We start from the raw sequence: 25,680 nt of genomic DNA, 5'->3' as shown, positions 1-25,680 counted from the left end.
GGAAACTAGAGAAAAGACTGCAAAATTCCACAGCTGCCCCAAATTTCTTACATTTTACCAGCATAAATAGGCTTTTTGATCACATCAACCCCAATCACTTATGGACAGAACTCCAATCACACGAGTTTCTCAGAAACTATGCAGATTACATGATCCCCTGGAAGCTTTTAGCTGCAACTTTCAAACAAAACAGTCAGAGCATGAGCTCTAAAAGTTAACAGGTTGATTTTGACCTGTCTCAAACTGAGCTCTTGGACAGGGAGATAGTCAAGTGAGAGTGGTGCCCTTCTTAGAAAGTGCATTTGGTCCACCAGCGGAAGATGTTGGTATCCAAACACGCTGCCATTTTGCACAGATCATGATCTTGCTAAAGAGTTTCCAGAAGGATGTGAAATGACTGTGAAGTTCAAGTACAAGCTTGACAGAGACATTTTAAGATGGATCACTAATTATTTATGCCCTTTTAGTCATAGGGAGCATGACTTGTCTCCCTTGTTAGTTTACTTCATGTCATTGCATTTAAATGCAATGTTAAAGATTCTTTTCACCCTGAAAAATTAAAACCTACCTTTATCTTGTTCTCCTCAGTATGACATCCAAGTTGATGAGAGAATAAACTCTAGTAATATTTTTGTTCTTCAACTCCTTAGTTGTTAGGGTTTAAACACAGTAAGATGACCTTCTGTGGAAGGACCTGTTATCTGACCCTGTGGCTGTGAACAGGAACACCTGGAGTGAAGAAGATGAAAGAAGTTTACCCTCCTGTTGGGATGTCTGGATTCTTAATACTTCCTCTTAACTCCCTTCCCTGAAGAGATAAGACTTCCTGAGCAGGCTGAATCCACATACCAGCTTGGTTACTACCAAAGTGTTAGACGTATTGTTCAAACAGGGGTTAAAAAATTCAGTGTTGTAGGGGAGGGCAGGAAAGGCTTGCACTCTTTAAGCCAGAAATAGAAAGTTTGACCAGCTCGTGGTTTTAATGGTGTCCTGTTTTGAACATTGCAGGCAGCCCAGCAGAAAAGAAGGCAGAACCTCCTCCAAGCAAGCCCACCATTGCCAAAGCAGGATTGGCTATTATTAAAGATTGTTGTGGGGCCACACAATGCAACATCATGTAGCTCTGGGCTCTCTACTATGTTTGTCTTTTCAAAGGTTTTCATTGAATGAAACTGTAGAGTGAGGGGAACTAACAGCATCCTGCTAATGGAATCAAGAGCAACTGGTACAACAGTAATACATGGAATGTACAATGGCAAGTTCTTCACTGTTGCATGGATCGCTCAACACGCATGCCTAAAAACAAAAGAAATCTATATAGTGGCTGTCCGGTGACCAGAAAAGATCTGTAGTAGTCAACAAAAACACCCCAGTGATAAAAGTGAAAAGAGGATACATTTCATCCAGTAAGGCATAAACCAGCAATTTTAATAGGCCATCACTTTGTAAGAATTTGTTGTACACTTTTCCCCCTTGACAAACAGCACTCAAAAAAATTGCTGAAATACCCCATTTTGGCTGCTTTTCAAAACAAAAGCCACAAGAGCAATGCTGTATATAGTGCAACTGGCAAGTGAAGCAACTTTAGGATAACTTATGTTGCATACAAAAATATTATCAAATTAGCGTGATGTTCAACTACTTTGCTGTGGAGTTTCACTTCCAATTCTTTCTAAAGAATGAGGATCAGTGATGAGGATGCTGCAAGTAGAGATAGATTTTTATATCCCATATGATTTCTGAATTACTCAAGTCAAATTAATATTGCTTGTACCAGGGAAAATAAGTCTCTGGTAAAGCTTTAGCAAGCACAGTTACAGTAATCTGCCAATAGATGGATGTAGTCCAAAGCCGTGTCATTCCTCTTTTAGATCGCCACCTCACATGAAGTCAGAGAAATATTCACCCAGAGAGTTTTGTCCACTATTAGAAATTACATGCAGTATGAGATTATTTGTCACTGGTAGGTTGCTGGGAGGAGAGTGGAAGACAAACAAAATTTAACTAATATTTAAACAATGCTTAAAACAACTATTAATTGCATATTTCATGACCATAAGAAATATAAACTATCAAGCATAGGAAGACACTAGCCACCCAAGACAAATTGGCCACAAGACAAATGGACAAATCCAGAAGTAGGTATTTGTGGTAGAAGGATCACATTCTACACAAATGGGTTTAAAATTAAGGGAAATACAGAAAGACTTATCTGTGTTTCACCATTAAATGTGTTTCTGGTCTCTATGCAGATTAAGCCTTGTGGAATCTTAATATCTATATTAGCTGTCAGTAGCTGGTTTGTCTGTGTGATGGTATTCCATATAAATGTACTGTGATAGGTGTAAATAGTAAAATAAATGTACATGGATCTAATGTGAAAAATCTCAGGCTTAGAAATAACAAACAGATAGCAAAGAGTTCCTAAAATAAACTTTTTCAAGAGGAACTTCCATTTTGTAAAGCCAGCTAAGTGAAGTGTGCACTTACATACAAAGGAACCACAGTTACAGTAAAGGAAGAAAAAACAAATTAACAGCAGTTACCCAAAAAGGATGAACAGTAATATTTTTTAGAGAGAGAAAGTATCTAGTTAAGGTTTGAAGAGATAGACACTGTCTGAAGTCAGACTACTCTTGTACAAATAAGACCTAATCCCTAGCATCGGACTGATTTGATGAAGAACATCTGCATTTCCAGAATCATTTGTTTCAATATTGCAGACTCACTTGAGACAAAGAACCTATGTCAGTAAGTTCCTTAAGGTTTAAAGATCAAGGTGAAAAAAAAAAAAAACACAAAAAGCTTCCACCAAGACATGAAGCACTTTAATTATTTTGACCAAAGACACAGGGAAGAGGACAAAACATATCCAAAGGCTGAAGAGGCATAGATAGTTATTGCATCCTTGTTGATACATACAACATCACATTAAGCTCCGTAGCTGTTAATATCTACTGTATCTGGTACGGGTTGGACTCTGTACAGCACCTGCATACATTAACAGAGTTATGGGGAAAACTGCTTTTAAGGGAGAATACATGCTGGAGGGGAAGAAACACTCACTGGCTTCTGTAAAATTCAATAGCCTCTTGAAGTTGCTGGTATCCAATTAAGACATCAGGAATTATCAGTATCTTAAGACAAGAGGCAGGTGTTAGTGCCATTAACAAAGGCAAAAGGAAGTTAGGAAAAAACCTGTAGTGGAGCACCAAACAAAGCCTTAAGAGAATCAACTGTTACAACCAAGTATTGTGAATGCTGGCAATTAAAGGATTCTGAAGGACTTCACACACAGTTTTTGTAAGGCAATAGGCGACTTATACACATTAGTGTTTAAACCAGGCTGAGCTGATGATTGGGGCTATCCCCGCATGCTGCACAGAATCTACAGTCCCTTGGGAAGAAAAGTGAAATTGGTAGAATATAGGTTTGTATGGAAAAAAGTCATTAACAGGAAATGGAGCTAGACATTTCTGGGATGCAACACTCACAACTAGGCTACAGAGCCCCCTCCTTCCATTAAACTGAAGAAGAGAGAACACAGCAAGTATGAATACATAATATTCGTATACAGTTAGGCACTGGCAGCCAGTGCCCCAAAGGGACCTGAACTACAGCAGTATTAGTGAGAGTGAACTTCATTTTCAGAAGTTCCAGCTTGGCTCAGCTGAAAAGTTTTCTTTCTGTAAGTTTGTTGTTTTCAATTAGCAAATGCTTCAGTTCTGTTTTTATTTGGGTGGGTTTGAACAACTTTCCTGCAGTGCATCAGTGGTTCCTTCAGACAGGGGTCAGTGATGCTGCTTAGCAATAAAGTCCTGGATTTTTTAGACTGTGAGGTCAGATCCTTAACTGTGTTCAACACTGGCTTCCAAAGTTGTCCATCTAGAACACAGCAGAGCCCTAATGGCTTACTTCAAACATAATGGTTGTAATTAAACAAATTAAACGTAGGTGTGTAAAACTCCTGGTCCTTGTTTTTAAAAGTCAGACTAAACCACTGAGTATTCTCAGGAACAATGAGGGACTTTAACTTTCATTATCCTATGAACATAGCTCAGTATGCAATCCCCATATGCAAAATCAGCAGAAAATCAGATGAGTATCTTTAGGTGACTACATCGAGTAACTGGCATCATTTCAGAGCGGATTTTCAAATACCTGTTACTATCTGCAAAGACGGACATCAGTTGACTGAAGCACCCAAAATCTCTTCTGGAAATCCTAGCTATTTATCACTTCAGAAGGAAGGCAAGGCATCAGAAAAGAAGAAAATTAAAGGTGGATTTGACACACTGTTTCCTCTATGAACTGATAAACATGGCTATATTTAGGAAAGGATCTTGGTCTACTGTGAAAAAAAAGTGCTGAAGTGCTATTTGTACAATCACGAATTCTACCAGCAAATGGTTCTCTTGTACCTTCCCCTAGGCCTACTGAATCTCTTCAGCAAAGTTAAACATATTTCCAAATAAACTAAGCTGCTGTGTTATACTAAGCATATGTTTCTTCCTGTTACTGAAGGAAGTGGTTGTGTAGTAGAGTGGGATGTAGTTACTGTGCTGCTATACTTTTCAAAAATAATAGAGTTATTATTCTGCAAGAAAGGAATAACTTGGTAAGATAGTGATGCTATTGAAATAAAAATAAAGGATTTTATCTCACTGAAAAAAACCATAGTTTCTCATGACACTCCAAACAAAACCCACCAAACCCGTCAATCTCATAATGCTTTTAGATGACTTGAAACCTCACTACAGCCCAGAGCACTGAACAGATTAGAAGACAGTTCCCAGCTCTACATTAAGAAGATAAAGGTCCCGACATAGTTGAGTATCAAAATCATTGCCAATCCAGAAGGACTTAACAGCAGTTAGAAAAAAAGAAAAAAAAAAAAAGCACTGTCTGGTCTGCTCACCAGAGTGGTTTTACAGATGCTACCTGAAGTGTAGGGCTCTGGAGATCTCAGGGACCAGAGACTACATGACCAGATACAGCAAATGAGATAGACGTCCACCCCTAGATGCACTTGAGTCATGTTCCTGCTTTGCTCACATTGCCCCAACCTTCCTCCTGTGGGAAGCAAACACAATGAAGTCAAAATCTGTATTAACAAAGTTTTAGTGTTGAGAGTCAGCTAAGGAATATCCAACAGCAATGGTATATCATCTGAACAAGAGGTGTGGAAAACAAGTTTCTCTCCTCCCCCACCTCCCAGAATAAAATAATTCAGCTCAACAGAAAGCTTAAAGTGTAACCTGCAGCCAGCTGAGGAATCCCAAATCAGAAGTCAGCAATACACAGGAGACAGATTGCATCATCCAGACTTTCTCTGCCTAGTTGTACCCTAGTGATAAGTTACAAATGAGTTGTTAACCAAGACACAGTTAACAAGAGTTAACAAGTACTTTCACAAATGCACCCACTCCATCCTCCAGAAAGATTAGTACTTTACTTAAAAAACAATATTAAGTTGCATTTGACTGCAGGCTGAAACGTGGGGCTGCAAAAGGTAACTAGAGCATGCTTTCATCTTTGTGGCTGGTGACCATAAGTTCATGCGTGATTCAGGTTTTGTCACACTTAGTCTTCCTACACAGGCACAAGAGCATGTTTTCATTTGCAACTAAGCAGATGGTTAAGGAGAACAGTTTTCCCAATATTCTGTTCAGCTTGATCTCAAACCATGCCACTTGGAACTAAAACATTTACAGCAGACTGAAATCAGTTACCTCAAATTGTGAGTTTGAGTTTATTCTACGCAAGATGTGTAGAATACACATACTCTACCCGTATCTTTATCCATAGTCCCTGCCTCTATAGCAGTTAAAATCTGTACTGGCATTTCAGAGTCAGCTCTTGGAAAGTAAGAGTTTAACTACTGGCTCCAAAACCAAAAAGATCTCAGACTTCTTTTACAGTTAAGACTGAATTAAAATTCCAGCCAAGAACGAATAGACAACCTGCAAGTTAGACTCACTGGTAAACAATTACCACAGAAAATGTTTCTGGTTATCAAGAAAAATATTTTTCTTACAAAAAAGGTATTTGAAGGAATCAAGTTCAGATTTTTTTTCAATAAACATGCTATCTCTCACAGTAGAAAGACAACCACAAACTCGTTACACAGACAACCCAGAGAATATGTACTCTGCAGTACAGAGTCTTCCAAGATGTACAAATAAACCAAACTGCCTCTGTGTGGTTTGCTCCGATTTAAAACAATGGAAAATTTCTTGGCACTCCAACATATATAGTGGTGTCAACACTTGAAAAATCAAGTGCCAGCAGGTCACCACACCAAGCTCTCACATTTCAGGAACAGGCTGAAGAAAAGCAAAGCATTTTTTCTTCTGTTGTGACCTTGAAGAAAAGGCAGCTCCCTTTCCTATTCCAGACCTAGCACGTACTCCCCAAACAGCTCAAAGTCCAAGCCACTCTTCCAAAGTAGTCACGTTACTTAAATGAACAGTCCTACTCTGCCCCAGCATAAATGCTACCTTTGTTATCAAGGTGCATCTTGTACCACATAATCCCATCAGTCCTGCAAACAGCCAGCCAAGCAGGCTGCTTTGGAACAGGATCACATCATAAAAACATTACTTTAAGGTCCAAAACTTACTCTTCCCTCCATGTGGATACAACACTTCAAATAGGATCTTGAGAACACCTCAATATCTAGACCTGGATCCAGACAGCCTAGGCAACAGCTTAGATTCAGAAATGAATAAGGAAGTATCTTAACAGTATCATTTCCCTTACATTTAAGCTTGTATCCTTTACAGCATTATTAGTTTCTTAACTAGAGACAGTGTTCTGCACTAATACATCATGTGAGGTTGAACAAATTGTGATAAGACATCAAGAGACTGACACCTAAAAAGTAAACCTCATGAGCTACAGAAATCAGTAGATTATAGCAGGCCGGATGTTACAATGGATTAGACTTTCAAACCTCTTTGACATGCTTTAGATAGACTCACTCCAGCAGGTAATACAGCTAAACAAAGAACTTCCAATTTAGGATTTTCAGGTTACAAGAATAGAGAGCTTGTGTGCCACACAGAGCTACAAATGATAGCAACAATGCATTTAACTATTTCTGTCTTCACTTAAAAACCATCAGAAATTCCATTGACTAGAGATATGTGCTTGGTTTTCCTAACAAACAAATACTAGAGTTCCACTAAATGGGCCTTTCAAGTCAACTACATGTGACTAGATTTGCAATGCAGAAAAAAAGTTTTCCTTTATGACAGTACTAGTATTGAAGCTTTTGTAAACACACCTATATCCCATTACTATTTGCTTGTGCACCTTCAGGCCAGAAAACCCCTCAATGACCTAGCTTTATTTCACTGGGCAGTCAAAGCTGCTCTAATAAAATGCCATAATGTAAAAGCTTCTTAGCTACTTGACAACACAGAAGACTCATGGTAATCTTATCTTCTGTAACTAGCACAAAATAAACCTAACTGATAAAGTCTTACAGCCCTCAATCAACTTATATTGAACAAATGAAGGTCTGTGGAAACATATCTGGAGGACAAGATTATCCAGTGAACTGCAACTACCACAGGCACTGTTGAACACGCTCCTCCTGAAGCATGAGACAGCAGTGTCTTTATTAGCAAAACCAGAGACAAACCACAAGAAAGCAGCAGAGTAATCTTACCTCAATTTACAACTGCTTATTTTAAAACTAAGCGTATCAACTCACTCCTGGGGGTCATGACTATAGTTTTGAAGTTATAGTCATCCACTTGTTTCTCAGGCAAATTCATGCTCTTAAACAGTGACTCGTGTCCATGAGAACCCACACAAGCACATCTTCCCCGCAGGCAAACAGATGACTGATTCCTTCCTGCAAACACCTTTCCTTTTAAGATCTGAGGTAGCATCTTGAGTAAGGCCACCCTGACTCATTAATGAGCAGATCACTGTGCTCTAAGAGCCTCTGTACCAAGACCATACTCAACTGCATTCTACTCAAGTTAAAAGTGTAATGTATCAAAAGGTTTTATCAGAAGATTTACCTTTAAGAGATCATTTACACATCTGAAGAAACTTAAGTAGAAATACATGTCCTTAGAAAGCAACAGCAGAGACCAGAGTCAAATGGAGAGTGGGTGTTTCTTGACAACAGTGCAGTCTAGCAAAACACCACTGCAGCTCCCTCAGCATCACCGGCAAGTGCCTTAACACAGAGACAGTAATGGACCTCACCCTGCATTCCTGGCGTCCTTCACCACCCATCAAAATACGCACTGTGCCCAGGACATCAGGAATCTGGTAAAACAGTTGCCACCAGGATTTCAGAGCTGGAACATCTGTGAGAAGTCCACCAAGCCCACAGTGGTCATCCCAGCTCACAGAGCTTCACCGCTAGGAACACCTCAGTGCCCAGGCCTTGTCTCACACCACTCCCAGCTGGTTTGGTAAAGCTGCACCTAAATATACCTGCAGGGTCTATGTCAGAGCTAATGAAATATTTGCTGGCCTGTTGAGCATTCCATTTTATGGCTTGGACTTCTACCAAAAATTACTTCAGATAAATCACAGAGTAGTTTAAGAAAGCTCAGAACCTGCAGAGATGATTGCAGCTAACTCCAGGTTTCTTGGAGCCAATTACCTCATTTCATCTACACTGACAGAGTTGCATGTTGTTTTTTTCTTACCAATAGACTTCATCACACAAAACAGGTTTTCTGGCAGAAAATTACTTTTGAATCCAGTAACTGAAAGGCTGATTTGAGACTTGTGCCCACAGCATGACATGTAATAGTGCTTTGACAGCCATGTACCATCCGACCCACTGGAATGCCTGAGGCTTTATCATGCCCTGTACCCCAGCATCACTGAATAAGGCTGCAGGCAAGTCAGCTCAGCATTACTGTCTGTGACATATACTAAGTAGAATAGCTTCCGGCAGTAATACACATTCCAAATCTCGAGGTGAAATGAATAAATGTCAACTCAACATAAGTCTGCAACAGCTGATGTTTCTCACCATCTTTCTTCCTGAATTACTACAAACTTATCTCTGGCACAGTGTCACAGCTCACAAACTGCTTTGCTTTTGAGCTGGCAAAGGCTGCTCTACGACCTCCTTCAACAGGCACACAAGGCTGGATTACAATCACTCCAAACCACTATTTGTTACAGATACATTTTAAAGGAAATATTTTAAAGACTTTTGCTTTAGGACTGTCAAATTCAAGAGATATAGAGAGTTTCCAAAGGGGTCACCTGTATCCTCATGAGCAGTAAGAACACTCTAATCTCCATGATTTGTCTTGGGACTAAGAACAGTCCCTTTTAACACAAAACACAGAGCTAAGCACCAAAAGTATAAGCCAGATGCTTTTATGCCTTGTCTGTACCTACACAGGCCATCTGTAAAAGCAGGAAGATCATCTTGGTGCAACTTTTCAGGTGACAAACTGAGTGAGGGCAAGGAATTTCTGCATCTGTCATCTTGCTACTGCACTGTTACTCTTCCTGCAGACATTACCTATGCTTCAGACAAAGTCCAGGATATCTGGAAAGTCCTGCAGGATAAGGATCTTTCAAGATACTGACCACAAGCTTTGAGATATCACTTTCAGGAAGTTTTCCTATTCCTCCCCTAATCCATTTACGATTATTTCATCCTAGCTTTCTCTCCTCTGAGAGCATCCTGAAGTTTGCACATACTTGTCATATTCCACCCTCACATTCCCTCCCACACATTTAAAAAACACAACAGAAAATATGAAAGCAATCTCTAGTTACAGGACTATCGTGTGAACTATTACTCTCTCTCCCTTCGCACAACTTAATTGTTTTTCTCTGAACTCCTATCACATACTTAATCCTACTCTTCGGGTAAAATTAAATTACTTGTCTGCAGTCTGATGTGGTATTTGGGCCTCACAGTATAATATCCATACTATCCTCTTTATCCCAAGTCTGTTGGCAACAAACTTTAGTCACCTTTTAAGAATCATGTCTTAATAGCTTGAGCTTAAATTTGAGATGTCTTCAAATGCACCAGTCTGCACTTCAAAAAACTTTCCCTTTAAGTGCAACCAGCATGGTCAGGCTGCTTCTGCCAAGCTTGTCACTACTTAACAGTCAAACTGTTAAAAGCTTAAGGAAAACAAATGCAACTCTGTCAGCAGCAGTTAGCCAAAAGAGGAAAAAATGAACAAAATCTCTTCCTTCGATAGGTAGTCTAGATACAAGGCAGCTAAGGATTAGATAGGACTAGTGGAGCATCTAAAAGGCTTTAAAACTGATCTAGAGAAGCCCTTAGCCTATTCTACAGAAAGACTGCTTGCTTTCTTACTCTTTCACACTCAAAAGCTTTACTTGGTCCAAAGGAAAAGCCTTTTGTCAGCTTCTCTGTTCAGAAACTTCAAAGGTTAAGGAACAGCCTCATGTTCTCTGTTCTCTTAGACAGTCATGCTTCCTATCAGCATTATTCCACATTACACCTGAAACATCAGTTACGTCAGTCACTTCCCTAATGCCCTTGTCTGGCATTACACCCAAGTCTCCCCTTGTTGGGCTTTTTTTTTTTTTTAAAAATTACAGTTAATAGGAGTTAAACCATAGTTCACCATGCAACTACACTCCATCCTGTTACATTATGGCAGACAAAAGAAGCCACATTAATTTTAGAAAAAAAAAATCAAGTTATTTCCATCATGACTTTTAAAAACTTGTTATTAAACAGATGGCTTAACATGAAAATGAAAGAAGTGGGAATGTTTGCAGCATGACAACAGAAGAACAATTAAAATCAGACTCACCTTTTGAAGGTAATCACATACCAGGTGGTATGAGGGATTTTACTCATGCATACTTACAACATTCACAACTACTGAAAGAATGAAATTAGAGTGGTGATTATACAGTTTGTGGTGTTGCTTCAGATGCTGTAGAAAGTTTTTATAAGTTTCCTGCCCCTCCTTTTAGAGTGATATTTATTACACTATTTACAGAGAGTTTCCAGCTAAATAAGTTTAGGCAGTTGCTTTAAAATTGTTTACTGAACAAGCACATAGTCTGCAAGGTCAAGTGAACACTTACCTGTGGCAGGCGGGACATTTACTCTAGCAGACTGTTCCACTTAACAGTTCCATTAAGTGAGAATATGTAATAAAACCACAACAGAATAAAGAGAAAGTCAGGAGCAGCTCAACCAGCTCTTTTGTCCATAAAGCTGTCAGATGACAGAGCACTCCAATTTAGTTGCAATTTTTTTTTTTTTAATTATTCTGTTAGATTCTGAAGTAAAAGTTCAAAGCACTCTAGTGAAGCTGCAAAGTAACTGGCTTGACGGACTTCTAGTTCCTGGATAATTACTATCTTCAGCAAGCTGGAAAACAAGGCTATTGTAACTCAAATGTGACTTGTTCACTTTATTGCACAGTAATACCCCATGTGACATTATTCACAACAATTTTAACATTTCGAAGTGGGACTAAAACTCAGGAGGAACACCTTACTTCTACTTGCATTGAACACTCCTTTCTCCATCTTTCTCTTCAGACTGATAAATAGTACAGTTTCCTTCTAAAATATATCCTAAACATTATGTTGTATGAAGAGCAGTAATAGCTACGGAGTACATCTGTTAACAGCTGAATTGCAAAAATTGGGAAAACACTCATTCTCCAGAATAGCAGGTTGTGGATTTATGGTGTTTCTTTTGTCTCACTAAATCCCAAGTTTTAGCTCTCTGCTCTGTCTGGAAAATTGAACTTAATGTGACACTTCAGCAAGTTAATGATTCTAGGACAGTTTTTTTCAAGTCTTCAGACAAGGACAAGAGTTATGCTTGCTTGAAAATTTTATTGACACAACTGTTTGGTCCCAACACACAAAACAGCACTTGAGCCACAAAAGAAAGTGTCCAAACAAAGTAGACAGCTAAGAAAAGAAATTTTTTTCTCCCTCCCATTCCAAGAAAAAGATAGTGCATAAACTGAGGGCTTCAGTGACATGAATCTGAAGTAGTACATTTAATCGTTAAATTAAAGAATTTCATGGTTGTAATGCTTTTAAATCTGTAAGTCACATCATTCATTTAACCCTTTGAATAAAAAAATATATTGCAATTCAATTAGCTATTTTGTTACACTATGAACACAACTTCTCAAAAGTATTATTCTATTACTTTCAAACAGCGATTTCATCAGAATCACACATGAATCCAGAAAAGATATGCTGACCTCCATAAATGGTATAACCACCACACTCACTTCGACAAATACCATATTTTCCTCTGAAGCAAAAACCTGGTTTTCTTTAGTACTCCAGATGACTTGTAGCTGCATCCCATGAGAATGTAATTTCAGGTTGGTCTTTTCTCCAATGCATGCTTTTCTGAAACAAAGATCTAGACTGATCAGTGTTAACCTTATCAAACTTAAGGTGAAAGCAGATGTTCTTGCATTTAACTCATTAAAAGCATTCCAAGAAAGCTTACTTCTAAACTTCTCTTTCTATAGCAGTATGTCTGTAGAGGTTTACTAAGGACTCAAAATACTGTACCATAATGCTCAGAAAAACTTCCAAGTGTTTCTCTGCACTCACAATGGCTATAAGTTCACTACTGGTAATACTTGCCTAAATTTAAAAGATTTCCTAACAAAGTCTGACTAGTAAAATTCTGTCTATAGCCATTATTCAGTGGTATTTCCTGTTGCTGGCTGAGAAATTAGAGCCTGTGTTCCATCTCTTGTATATTACAATAGAACCCACCTAAAAAAATACTCAGTTGGCCAGTGGAAAACCTCTAGTATAGGTTCTTTCAATGCTACAAGCAATTTATTTGCTGCCTGGCAAATACAACCCATTGTAAATGCCATGGTTACCCAGAATGGGTATAAAGTCTCATACACTGGACATTTCTGCTAACTAGAGTTAAGGTCATCCACTGACTTTACCCCTCTTTCAAAGCTGGCCCTTTCAAAAGCCAAAACAAGATACCACAAATGGAAAAAAGCTTCCAACACTAGGAGTAAGTTTTAGAATAAAACCAGACACAGCTAAAAGATAGCACATCAAAGAATAAGCTTCCCATTTACTCAACATGCTTAAAAACAGAAAACAAGGTTAGGCATAACAACCTTAGCATTTCCACATGTAGTTAGAACTTTCCTTACAGGTGGAAATAGCATCAATACCTTCCATCACAAAACATTTTAATAAGACCAGCTCCATTATCTGTAATTTATGCATTAAATGCATATTTCAGAAATATCAGAATCTTCCTAACTTCTTTTCTAGACACAATAAAATGTGTGTGTCTGTATCTTAAACTCATGACACCAAGACAGTCTTTTCCTTAACCAAATCCATGCCAGACTGGAACTAAATATAAAAGAGAAGCTTAAAGCATCAGTGTCCTAGGAAGCTCCTAAATGGAACTGAAAGCTACAGAAAACATTTAAAACAAGTTTCACAAAAAATCCACATAGTCTTCTACAGACATCTTTAGACAAAAGAATTTCCAATGCAGTTACAAGTCATCTGAAAGGTCAGAGAATAAGTTTCTCCTCTGAAGTAGAATCAACTCCATCACTCATGTAATTTCAGGTCAGCAAGTTAAAGTTTCTCAACAGGCTTTTGAAAGACAGATCATGCATTTTATTAATACTGTCTGAAACAATACCAGTAAGCAACAGCCTATAGAATACAATATGCTACATGTATGATTAACACCACCAATGAGGCTTAAAGAAAATAAAATCTGTTCCATTTCAGTTGAATTAATATTTTGCTTTTACTGAACACACATTTATGAAAAACTGTAAAATTTAACAATAATTTAACGAATGCCAGATTTTTTTTTTCAAAATAATAGAAAAAATCCGCTCTGCTAACAGCTGTGTTCAGTGTAAAAGGAACAAAATCTTCACAGAATACATTAAATACAAATTAATTCTTCTAGGCCTTTCATTAAAATACATAAGGGCTAGCAAATAGCTTTACTTTGTGCAGAGTCCATCAGTATTTGTCTTTCACACTAAAAAGAAAGAGTTAAAGCTTGGTTACAGGTGCAAGTGAAAAGTTTGCTGCCAATTTCACCTTGTTTTTGTGTTGCTTTTTGGCTGGGCTGTCCATTGCTTCCTTGCTTAGTTGGGTATCAGAGGACTGACAGGGAGGCACTGAAGCATTCTCTGTGGTGTTAGATACCACAGAACCAGAGGCTAGATTTTCTTGAGCTGTGGTAACAATTCTTTGTTTTTCTTCTTCTGTTAAAATCATTATCTCTAAAATAAATAAGAGAACTCAATTTATTGATGTTCTGTTCTTGAAAAATAAAGAATTTTCTCTGGTAATAGGCAACAAAATATTTAAAAATAATTTGTCAGCCTGATTTGAAGCCAGGAGATATGTCATGTTCACCTCTGCACCTGATGTTTGTTTCTGACTCTGTCTGCATCATGTGCCATTCAGAAGGTTTAATTTAACTCTCACACATTAAGTCTCTCAGTACTCAGAAAAGCACTATAAAATTACTGTGGTGAAAGGCTGCTACAGGTTGGCAAGATGCCATTTTAGTGGTAGATAAGGTCCCTATAAAATTCACCCCAGAGAATCACAGTGGGGTGCTCAAGTACTTAAAGTCAGGGTACTCAAGTCAGTACTGAAATTTCTGATGGAAGACACTTGCATTTCCAACACATCCCATGGTGCAATATATATATGTATGGATTTAAGTGGAACTTTCTATAATCAACCATTTGTTTAACGCTTTATTTCCCAAATTCTATGAGTTATCATCCATAAGTAATACAACATAAGCAAGCAAACTCTTACCAGAGAGAGGTGCAGGGCGTTCCTCAAACTGAATGAGGTCTGCAGACTCAAGAACCACCGGATCAGGTCTCAGTTGTGGGGATGGTAGGCAGGAAGGAACGGGCTCACACAAGAGGTCAACGGGAGATGTATTTGCGAGGCAAAGAAGTTCTTGCTCAGTTTGACTAGAAACTACAAAAATAAAGGAACATCTTTCAAAGTATGTGTAAGCTGCAAGTGTCACTATTTCAGAGCTAGTATATGTAAAGTCTTCAAATGCGATTCTGAGGATTTGAGAGCTATGTTGTATTTGGAATACTATCAAACTAATTTAATGCTGAATAACCTCAGATTCATTTAACAGTTACTTTGCTGGTTCAAGAGCATTTAACTAATTACAATACAGCAGACAAAGCAACAGTTAAACCTACTGCTTGCCTGAGTAAATATACCCCTATAGTAAAACGTGGTGTTTGCCAAACTTGAACAATAGAACAGCAGCTGAGGAAACAAGTCCTACAGGAACAGTCTTTAACAGAGAAGGGCTCATTACCAGACAACTCCCCTGCAGACATACCAATATCCTATCAAATGTTTATGTACAACACGTTTACATGTGAAAATTAAGCTGAAAGCTTCAAAATAAAGTGATTTGCCCTTATTAAAAGGGACAAGCCTAGACTTCTGAAATAACAACTCAAGAACCATTCCACAAGTTCTCTAACCTGCAGGTAGTAAAAGACTGGAGACCACAGCAAGGTATGAACCGTGAAGTCACTATTTCCCAGTTATTTTTATTTGGACGCAGACTTATACCAACAAGACTGCCATTATTATTTGCAAGTAAGTTACAACACAAAATCAACATAAAAACACCACAAAAGAGCACTATATTCTCATCAGAATACAGGAGACGTTCCCAGCAGAAACTGCTACAGACTATCTTCTCTTATTAGCTTCATGCTTATATACCTGAATTTCCACTAAAATCCATGGGAAACAGTATGCTAGCAGCTACATATATACTGACACCTGAGGAAAACAGATGCCCTTATCAAGAGGACACATGCCTAACAACATACTTTGTGAGTAGTTCAACAGCGTTCAAGCCATAAAACATTTCTGCAGAAGTTCAGATTGACTAACTCACACAGCTTTCCCCATGCTGCTTTCATTACTCTGCTTATTTCCTCTAAGATAGTACATTTCTTATATAAATCAATTTTGCATTACCATTGCTAGGTGTTCCTAGACTTAGTTCCATTGATGAAGTAGATCCTGGGGTCTCCATAATATGTCCATTATTGTCGGCAAGTTGATTTCCATGATCATCCACATGATCAGCAGGGGGAAAGCTAGGTGAGCTAAAACGAGCTACAAAAAGGCAAGTTCATTTGGTTCGATTACTCAAGTCACCTTGCAAAAAAAGAAAAAAAGGAAACCAAGATACTGCTCAAAATTGAAATGGCTTACTTTTCATATCATTCTTTAGTACCACAATTCTCTTATGGCCATGTCCTTTAATCCAGACTACCTATGGAGAAAAAAAAAAAAATAGCAGAATTAAACATCAGCACATAGTAAGGTCAGAGCCTAAGGCAGCTTACTTTTTGCCTTTCATCTAGCCTTGCAGTGACATTATTTCTAAGAGTAAACTAAATCATATTGCTAATTTGTACCACACTACCCAAGTAAAAGCTCTGTCTCAAAACAACTGATGCCAAACTATAGAGCTAGAAAGTGTACTGACTATATTAACAGAACTGTATGTTCAAACATGGAGTTGCAAAATTCCACTCTGTCACTCTCCAGAAAGAACAGTTTAGTTAAAGGAAAGCTTATAGCCATGAACTGAGTTACAAGTTTATCCTAGAGCACTTTGTACATGGGGATGACAAGAAGATGCCACAGCGAAATTCCACTATGTGGCACTTCTGACAATGTCCCATAACAATTCGTTCCTAAAACCAATAATCTACCCTGATCAAAACAAAGCTTCAGTATTGTACAGTCATTCATTCAAGTCAGAAAACAATCATCTCACTTGATAAAGATGCCAAGAATATTTGTGGCCTCACCTGGAACAATTCTTAAGAAAAATCTGACCAAAAAATGTAAAAAAAAATTATTTTTTTCTTATTACACAGTCCAGATTTCTGAGAAGCTATTAAAAGTAAAACTGGTATAAGCCTCCTTGGAAGCTTACTATTCCAGTAATTCACACCAATTAACAGAAACCACAACTGTGTAACTACTTTTAATCCATGCAGAAATCTCAATGTAATTGTGCAAAACAGAATTCTTCACACCTGTGGAATTGCTCCTAAGAGCTCTTCTAAATTGTTGCATCCATATGCTTTAGGTTGCAGCACTTCTCCTGTGTATTTGCTATATGCTACTGGGAACTCATGAAGAAAAATCTGTTGATAATGGTAAGTGTGAAGTAAGGACCTTACATTCTTTGCAAACATATACAGATTTGTAAGCTTCACATATTCTTCTGCTGCACCATTGGTAAAAATCTATTAGAAAAAGAGAAAGAATTAGAGTGCATACTTCCATATCCTCTAGTCACAATAACTTTTTAAAGTATGAAACACATCAGAAAGGAAGAAGAGCTTATATACCTCAACCAAGTAAGGCAGACTCTTCAGGAGCTCAGTTAAGGTCATAAATCCATATTCACATGGATTAAGCGAAGTACTATGGGTTGTTTCATAATGCTGTTTAAGCTGTTCAACAGAGAGAAAGGATGTTCCATCCCAGGACATCAACAAGACTAGCAATTGGGCAGTAAGAGTCCGCAGAGATTTTCTATTTATCAGCTGAATTTGCTTGCCAGAGTCCGTGTCAACAACCTGGAAAAATGAATTGGGAATGAAGTTCGGGACAGGGAAGAGATTAATTTATAAATTGTGTAGCTGGGGTTTGTTTGAGCACAGCTGTATCTGATACTACATTACCAGCATCTGATACTCCCATAGACAGAAGACAGGATAAAGCAGCTTATTACACAGCAAAATTTACTTTAAATATACAAAAACCTGTGTAGCAGTTTCTGTCCACACCGTAGACATGATTTTACTCTTTGTTCTAAGCCAGCTGGACCTGACTGAGCTCCAGCCTGAACACCAGCCACTAAATTAACAGAACTGGAGAAACTAAACCAGTATGCCCATGTCCACACAGATGTAACCTTTCTTTTCCACTGACATGTAACACCATCTATGTATCTGCATTCTGAGTCAAAGTCTCAAACCATAGATCAAAACAGTTCGGAATATAAAACATCAGGAAACTGGTGACTACTACGGCTATCAAGAAACCATTGCTTTTACACAGCTAGAAGTTAGGTGGGAAAAAACCAATTTGTATTGTTAAAATAAGTACCGTAATGCAATCTTTTACTTATTATTTGCTAAACAAGCCTAAGTTTTCCCAGAAAAAGTTAAAAGGTTACACGAGAACAAGGAGAACATCATAGGAATATAGAAGCTATATTTAAAATCCCTTTGTAATTCCCCGCCCCCCCCCTTAATGAAATATTGTTTCTGGAGTACAGTATTAAGCACACTGAGACCTGTAATTTGATACAGGAAATTCCTTAACAGAACATTACATACCTTTTAGAGGGATAAATTAAAGATAAAAGATTACCTTTACAACATGGCAAAGTTTCTGCATTAAAGCTGAAACTGAGCTAACATCATAGTCATGAAGCCGCAGTGTGTACCCAAATGTTTTACTGTACTCTGTCAGTAAATCACTCATCATGAGGCAGTTGTCTTTCTGAGACCGCAGCAGTTTAACAAACTGGGCAGCAACTGCTTTGACTTGTTCCACCTCTGTGAGTGTGAGAATTTTCTCCTCCCCACATTCCAATACCTACAAAACAGAAGTTACACTTTATTAAAGTGATTTACCTAGTCTGGATCAAAAAACCAGTGTAATCTGCAACTGAAATTCAGTGCTTGCAGGCAATCGTTTGATATGTAGCAGGGCTCAGCTACCTCAAAAGATACCTACATAGCAAGCAACACTATGTAATTTCTGAAATACAACAAAATAGGCAATTAAATAGTTATTAACCTTTTTTAAAGCAAGTTTAAACACAACTTTAATGAAATTTAGCTCTAATTTTGATGTACTGAATTTTGTAAATATAATCCAGTTTAGAAAACTTGAATTTGTTAACAAACTTAGCCTGAACATGCTAAAAACCTTGGACATTTTACCAAAACAGCTACATGAAAGACTTGCTTAAATACAGCTAACATTAGTGTGAGTTATAAACTGTGCACTGGTGAAGTTAATGAGGAATACAACCCCTGGTGAAACAGTTGTACAGATCTCAGAAAAATGATTTAAGTACAGCTTAAGATTTTAGAACTTACAAGCAAGACATCTGGTATGGCTTCAAAGAGTTCAAGTAGTTTTGTAAAACCATAGTAAGCAAGTTTGCACTGACGACCAAAGTGGTGGTGATAGGAAGGAATAAATTTATTGAAGGGCATTCGAAAATGGGGTTGATGGCGCAGTAAGTCTACTACCTCTTTAGAAAATTGTTTGGTTCTTTCAATTTCTTCTTGTGTACGTTCTAAAATTAAAAATCAAAGCAAGAGCTATGTACCAACACACTTATAAAATGCAACAGAATACAATAAAAAAAATACGGTGATTGATTTTCAGCTAAATCATGTATCACACCAATTCACTATTTTCTTCTACAACTGAAGACCCTTACTAAACTTACATGTTTAAAGTCCAAAATAATCAGGTGATCAGCACTTCAGAAGATGTTAGCTAGCCAAATATGTTGGTATTTTTACTGTGTGGAAACAACCCACTCTAATCATTCCACAGAAAGTTTAACTATATGCAGAAGTAGTAACATTATTTTGTTTTTTGACACCTGCTTTCCTGTCTGTTCCATTATAAGTGTTCCTAGAATGACAAATTCTTTATTTGCTAGAAGTTCACAACTTAGTTATGAAGGCAGAAACACAGTTATCAATAAAAAAAAAAAATCTAAGTCTAGTACAGTTTTGAGATAATCAAAGAACAATTTCTTTGGCAACAGTAACAAAAAAAAATATACAGGGACATACCTCTTTTGGGAATACAAATTACCATTTCATTGTCTTGCTGTGACAAACAGATGGTTGTATCTGGAATTTCTGATATAATATCAGCCAGTTCACACACTCCGTACTCAGTAACATCCCAGTCCTTAGAGAAGCACCTGAAAGTTTTAGAAAATTGTGTAATACAAGTACTAATGCATGCTGCATAGGCAAAAAATGTGTAAGTTGAGAGAATAAGCCTGAAATCCTAAAAAAATAAGCATATTTTTCATACTGGCAGTAATACTAGCATACTAGGAACACCTCAGAAGCACGAACGCTTCACATATATTCTTACTGAACAAATGGCCAGAGCTGACTACAATGGAGATGCACATTTACTAGATTTCGAAACAACTAAGAATGTATTTTTGCCTATAGTGGAAACGTAAGTAGAAGAGTGCATTCCCAAAAAGGAGCTGTTGGCACATGCAGCACCATAGCACACATGCAAAGGCAGACCACATGTAGCACTGGGATGCTATGGTTTCCTCAAAGTATGTTAAGTACTACTTCTATCTTCATATTAAGGAAAAATTTTTCAAAAAACCCTAAGCCCTTACTTTTTACCATGCTAGAACAGAATGTTCTTCCTGGCAATAGCAAGATGTTTTGTGTCACTGCTAGGTCCAGTTAAAGAAGTATCTATTGACAATCAGTCCTTCTAAAGAAAGCCTAATGCTAAAATTTCCCTTTAATGTGAACATTAATGTGCCACAACCTACTTGCAGTCATGGCTTCAAAGAGAACTAATGAAATACAATAACCTATTTCAAACTCCAATAAATTTAAGTGAACCCAGTACTAAAGGAAGCAGTAAAGTCTGCCAGAGAGCTTTTGTTTTTACTAGAAGTTTGAATTTCTACATTACAATGAAGAGGCAATATAGTTTGTACTAAGATTTAAAGTGCTGACTTCTCTTGCGCTAGGTTTTAAAATCACTTTTGATAGACATGCCCTGTGCAGTTGTTCATATTTTGTTAAAGATAACTTACCAGTGATAAGCCTGCAAGAATTCCCTCACAATAACTTGCTTACTAGCCTGGGATTTGAGAAGCTTCAATAAGTCTTGAGTAAAGCGCTTCACTTGAGCTCTGTGCGTTAGAGTTAACAAGCGTTTGGAACCCATACCAAGAATCTGAAAGAAAATGTTATTTGATCACTCACATCTAGCATCCTTAGTAGTTTCTTCTACAATGTGTTTAGAAGCCAGTTCTACTATAGGTAGGCTAGAAATAAAGGATATAACAGAGATAATGTTTGGAAAGGCAGCCTCATGAAGCCATACACTTTCTGTACTGAGGCATATGTCATCAAGAAATTAAGAAATGCTTCCTCCATGAGTGCTATCACAACTGTTGTGCATTTGTATTGGTTAATTTAAAAGTCCACAGCCAACTGGTATTCAAAGTAGTAAGCTAGTGTGACCATAGTATTTTTTTTTGTAACACAAGGCCAAATGACTTATTTCACACAGAAATCCCTCAAGTCACATACACATCACAGCCTAACTTACAAGCACTCAGCATTCGCAGCATTCTTGTGATAAACAGCTCAATTATAACCTTTTACCCAAGCACTGCCCACAGGCTAAAATCAGCTTCAAACTTTATTCCAGAGGCTTAGATTAAATAATTTCCCCAGAAAGTGTTTTGTAAGGGTGGAGACAACAAATCAGAAACAGCATCTCAAAAAAAAAGACAATTACACTCCAAGGTTCAGTTAACCGTATCTTTCAAGGTGGACTAGGTAATTGTATAGCATCTATTACACAATACCAACCAGTAATTCAGATAGTTGAAGATACAATTCCCCAAGTTAAAAGGAACAGTGCCACGTAACTCACTTGCAGTACATGAGGCACTGCTTCCAGCAGCTCCATTAGTTTAGAATACCCGTAGTCAGACACACGGCATTGTTTTGCAAAGTGATGATGGTATGTTGGGATGAATTTACTGACAGGTATGACGCAGGACGGTTGGCTTTTAAGTAGATCTATCACTTCTCTACTGAACTGAATAAGTTGTGGATTACCTACAGGGCTCTTAGAACGTAGAAGCCAAGGATCTGCAAAAAAAAAAACCCAAAACATATTACTGAAAATTTCATTAATATTCTTCCACTAAACACTGCACTTCATAACACAGGCTAGAGCACAGGAGAAAAAAAGAAGAATGAACATTCAAGGTAAAAGTTTCTCGTTATAAAAAAGTTTAACAACTATGTAAGGTGATTACTTTATGCTACTCTTCATCTTTTTTTAGCAGAAAGATTAGTTCAGAAAGAATTTTAAATAGAAATATTTACCTGTTGTAGGAGGTGGTGGTTTGTTATGTATCCATTTAATAACTTTAATGCCATTTTGGGCAGTTGCAATGTTAACTCCAGGAACACAGGTAATTAGATGTTCTAAAGGAACACCACCCTTGCCTTCTGGCACCACTTCAAGATCACTGAACTCTGACATATAACAATCAGGAAAACTTTGGAAGAAAAAAAAAAAGCTTCCATTATACACTAAAATACCACTGTAACAATTGCCCTAAAAATATAATTATTTTTGAGACACTTCCTGAGCAAGAGGCTTCAACAGCTTATCAATACATTACAGAAGCCTTCATAAAATGAACTTTTTAGCCAAGTGTGTCTTTTTGCTTAACAAGAATTCAAGAAGTAGTAATTTCATAAGGCATTTCATAAGGCTTTTATTTGCTATAAAAGATATCACCTTACATAAGAACCAGAGTTTTTATACAACAGGTAGTTTCAAAGCCTTACAATAGCCATCAATAAAGTTTTAAGTTTTTAACCTATCAGCTCTTACACTAAAAGCCTAAATTAAAATACTTTACCTCAGTAAAGGCACAGTACCCTCATGTGTTTGTAGAAGACTGTGAACTTGGGGAGCAAACGTCTTCAGAGACAAAATCACAAAAGGAATTCTGTAAGAATCTGGATCAAATTCATGCTCACTGTAAAAACAAGAGGTTGAAGTTTATATGCTCATTCTACACATAGCTTTAGCATAGTATGACTGTGCTCACATACACACCCATAGTAAACATTATACTATATGCATACAATATAATGCTACTATCTGACAATACCATTACGTACAGTCACAAGCAACTTCCATCTTTTCTTCTTCACAAGAATTAAATACAGCTACAGCAAACTTCCAGAAGGCAAGCAACATTCAGAGGACCACATTTCTATCATTACATTAAAATTTTCAAATTAAATCATAGCAGCACATACCAGGTAGTTAAAAGCAAACACCTATAACTGCTCTAGTAGTACAACCTGGCTGCTGTTAAGTAAAACAAAAAACTTAATATAAGGCTTCAGGAAATCTTCAACCCAGTATGAATCACTTACTAAATGTAGCTGGAGGACAAAGAAGAATGATCAGTTCCAGCTATAATTACATAATAAAATTCTGGCTAATAGAAATCTCTAGTATGTATAACCTTCTTATATACAGAGGAAGGTAGTACACCTTTCAGCTTCTGCTTAGGAGGTATTCAATCTTGGCAGTTGTGCTAGTATACAATAATCTTACCTGAACAGACTGATCCATGAGAATTGCCTAGGAACTTATTTGTGCCATCTTACTATTTTCTGCCTGACTTTTTCTTGTAAACATATAAATAGTGACTGGAGCACACTATATGAACATATATACCTCAACTCTAATATACCTGTAAGCATTAAATGCTATTCAAATATTTTGTATTGTTTTTTAGTATTTTATACACAGCTTACATAAAGTCTTTATTCAGGCAATGCTGCTTACAAACAGGCTCGTGATATTCCAGCTCTTCAAATATTATTGGACTACAGTTTGTTGATGAACCATCATGTGACTGTGAAGATCCCAATGGACTCTGCCGGGCTTGGCTGCTGGGTAAGAGGCACACCAGCCGCCCACTTCCTTGGTCACGGATAGCCACAGTATCTGTTAGTTTATACAGGTCTGATACGATTAACTTATGACCAAATCTAAAAGAAAAAATAAAAAATACATTATAAACACAGTCAGAGAACACAGTAATCTACATTTGTTGCTTAAGAAACAGGAAACTATTCTATGCAAAATGTTAAGATAACTCATCTATTCATCCCAATGCAGAAAAATGAATACTGAAAGTAAGAAAGGCCAGTATTACAGTCATTGCCTCTGAATAGATAATATGTTGCAACATCTAACAACAAAAGCACCATAATTCTCTAATTCACTGTACACAGTCACACAAGATCAGATTCTTTTTAGAAATACTAGAGAAAAAACAACAGCTAAGAACTTACTTTTTTTCATAGATTTCTGTGAACTTGAACACAGGCAGACAACAAGCAGGTGCATCCTGCAGGATGGACATTGTTTCTGAGCTGTAAAAGAAGTTTTGTAACATTAGCACAAAATTATTCTGTCAGTATTAGTATCCAGCCCAACTGGTGAGATATTTACAGATGCAATTTATGAACTATAAAAGTAACAGGACAAATTGCATTCCCCTGCCATCCCAGCACTACAAAAGTTGACACTTCAGATCAGGGGAGTGCAAGTAGTAACATTTCTGCTAACTCATTAGGTCATGTCTCTGAAGGAGTTGCATCTTTCATAAGTGGTGGTAAGATTCTGAGCATCCATAAAATGCAACACTAAAAGCTGCAGCATTAGAAGTTACCAGCCTCGTCATTACATTAATAACTCTGAATAGGCTTAAACTAAAAGACAAGAATAAAATAAAGTCATAAATTATACAATGGCAAATAGCACATAGTTGTAGAATACACTCCAAGCACTCTTTTCACTGGAGCTTTCTGTGAAAAAATGAAGACAGGAACTTTTTTTCCTAATTCTTTCTTTCAGTAAGGAAAAAATGAAAACAGAAAATACTTGTAGTCTCACTAGCATCAACACTCTAGTTCCATCATCTTCCACATAGAAAACAGAGATCAAAGAAACACCAACAGTATTTAAACTGTGTATCCCATCCTCAAAGAGAAAATTCATATGCACTTTCTTGGAGAAAAGAAGAAATAAAAATGCCAAGTGTAATCTTAACTCAGCTGCACAAACTAAGTTATTGAGGTATATCAGTATTATGAGAGAGTAGTGGTGAAACTAAACACTATTAAACAGAGATCTAGTCTCTTCAGATGCAACTTAAACCATAAGTTGTATAAAAATGCTGAACTGTAAAATGAGCCTAGTTGTATTTAATGCATTCATCAGGTCATAACAGTTTTTTTATTTGTTCAGTATTTTAAACCATCTCTCAGCTACTAAATAACTACCTGCTAGAACAATTAAGAAGATGCCAAAGTGCTTATTACCTAAGTAGAGAGAGTGATTTACTAGCAGCTCCTGTTGCTAATGAGACTTGGATCCTTTTACTGCCAATTTTGTATCTGTGAAGAATGTTGACAGCACTGATCGCTTCTTGCAGATTTTCCATCTGAACTGTGGCCTTCAACTGGTAGTCTGTATGATGACTAAGCTCTACACTTTTTACCTGAAAGGAAGAAAACACCTTATACATTTACCACAAAACATTAGCCCAAGGCAAGCCTACACAGGAGCAGCACAGTCTTGCTTTGGCCCTGAACCAAATACAGTGCAAAAGGAAACTGAGTATCATGAACCATGGCCAACAGAAAAATGCAAACAAAAACCGAGTGCTATGAGCCCTGGCCAAAGCAAGGCCATGATATTCTTTTAACACGAGCATCACCTTCCCATGTAGGGGATTATGCC

The 25,680-nt window shown here is 37.4% G+C and overlaps 2 protein-coding genes across 8 annotated transcripts in view; one reads left to right on the top strand and one right to left on the bottom strand.

Moving 5' to 3' along the window:
• The window catches only part of BMERB1 (bMERB domain containing 1), a 53,409-nt gene extending 48,911 nt beyond the window's left edge, over positions 1 to 4,498 (top strand). Inside the window, exon 6 of the mRNA XM_074840578.1 lies at positions 1,009 to 4,498. Coding sequence (XP_074696679.1) covers positions 1,009 to 1,121 — 113 coding nt within the window. The 3' untranslated portion in view covers positions 1,122 to 4,498. The remainder of the gene's footprint in view (positions 1 to 1,008) is intronic.
• Positions 1 to 25,680, bottom strand: part of MARF1 (meiosis regulator and mRNA stability factor 1) — a 41,583-nt gene that overhangs the window by 3,709 nt on the left and 12,194 nt on the right. For 3 of the 7 annotated variants that reach the window (XM_074840570.1, XM_074840572.1, XM_074840573.1), the window contains exons 12-28: positions 25,260 to 25,438; positions 24,228 to 24,308; positions 23,685 to 23,921; positions 22,772 to 22,891; positions 22,227 to 22,402; positions 21,766 to 21,986; positions 20,915 to 21,057; positions 19,905 to 20,038; positions 19,191 to 19,393; positions 18,454 to 18,681; positions 17,424 to 17,654; positions 17,106 to 17,318; positions 16,270 to 16,330; positions 16,030 to 16,170; positions 14,818 to 14,988; positions 14,083 to 14,267; positions 11,822 to 12,375 (exon numbers count right to left, since the gene is read on the bottom strand). In XM_074840570.1, coding sequence (XP_074696671.1) covers positions 12,298 to 12,375; positions 14,083 to 14,267; positions 14,818 to 14,988; positions 16,030 to 16,170; positions 16,270 to 16,330; positions 17,106 to 17,318; positions 17,424 to 17,654; positions 18,454 to 18,681; positions 19,191 to 19,393; positions 19,905 to 20,038; positions 20,915 to 21,057; positions 21,766 to 21,986; positions 22,227 to 22,402; positions 22,772 to 22,891; positions 23,685 to 23,921; positions 24,228 to 24,308; positions 25,260 to 25,438 — 2,802 coding nt within the window. In that variant the 3' untranslated portion in view covers positions 11,822 to 12,297. Of the gene's footprint in view, positions 1 to 568; positions 730 to 4,641; positions 5,074 to 11,821; positions 14,268 to 14,817; positions 14,989 to 16,029; positions 16,171 to 16,269; positions 16,331 to 17,105; positions 17,319 to 17,423; positions 17,655 to 18,453; positions 18,682 to 19,190; positions 19,394 to 19,904; positions 20,039 to 20,914; positions 21,058 to 21,765; positions 21,987 to 22,226; positions 22,403 to 22,771; positions 22,892 to 23,684; positions 23,922 to 24,227; positions 24,309 to 25,259; positions 25,439 to 25,680 lie in introns of those variants that run through there. The other 4 variants (XR_012625215.1, XR_012625216.1, XM_074840575.1 and 1 more) reach the window with 4 other exon arrangements.

The sequence above is a fragment of the Strix aluco genome, chromosome 15 (genome assembly GCF_031877795.1).
Source record: "Strix aluco isolate bStrAlu1 chromosome 15, bStrAlu1.hap1, whole genome shotgun sequence".
Classification (NCBI taxonomy): domain Eukaryota; kingdom Metazoa; phylum Chordata; class Aves; order Strigiformes; family Strigidae; genus Strix; species Strix aluco.
Note: the sequence above shows the minus strand (reverse complement) of the source record. Positions and strands in the feature narration are given on the sequence as shown.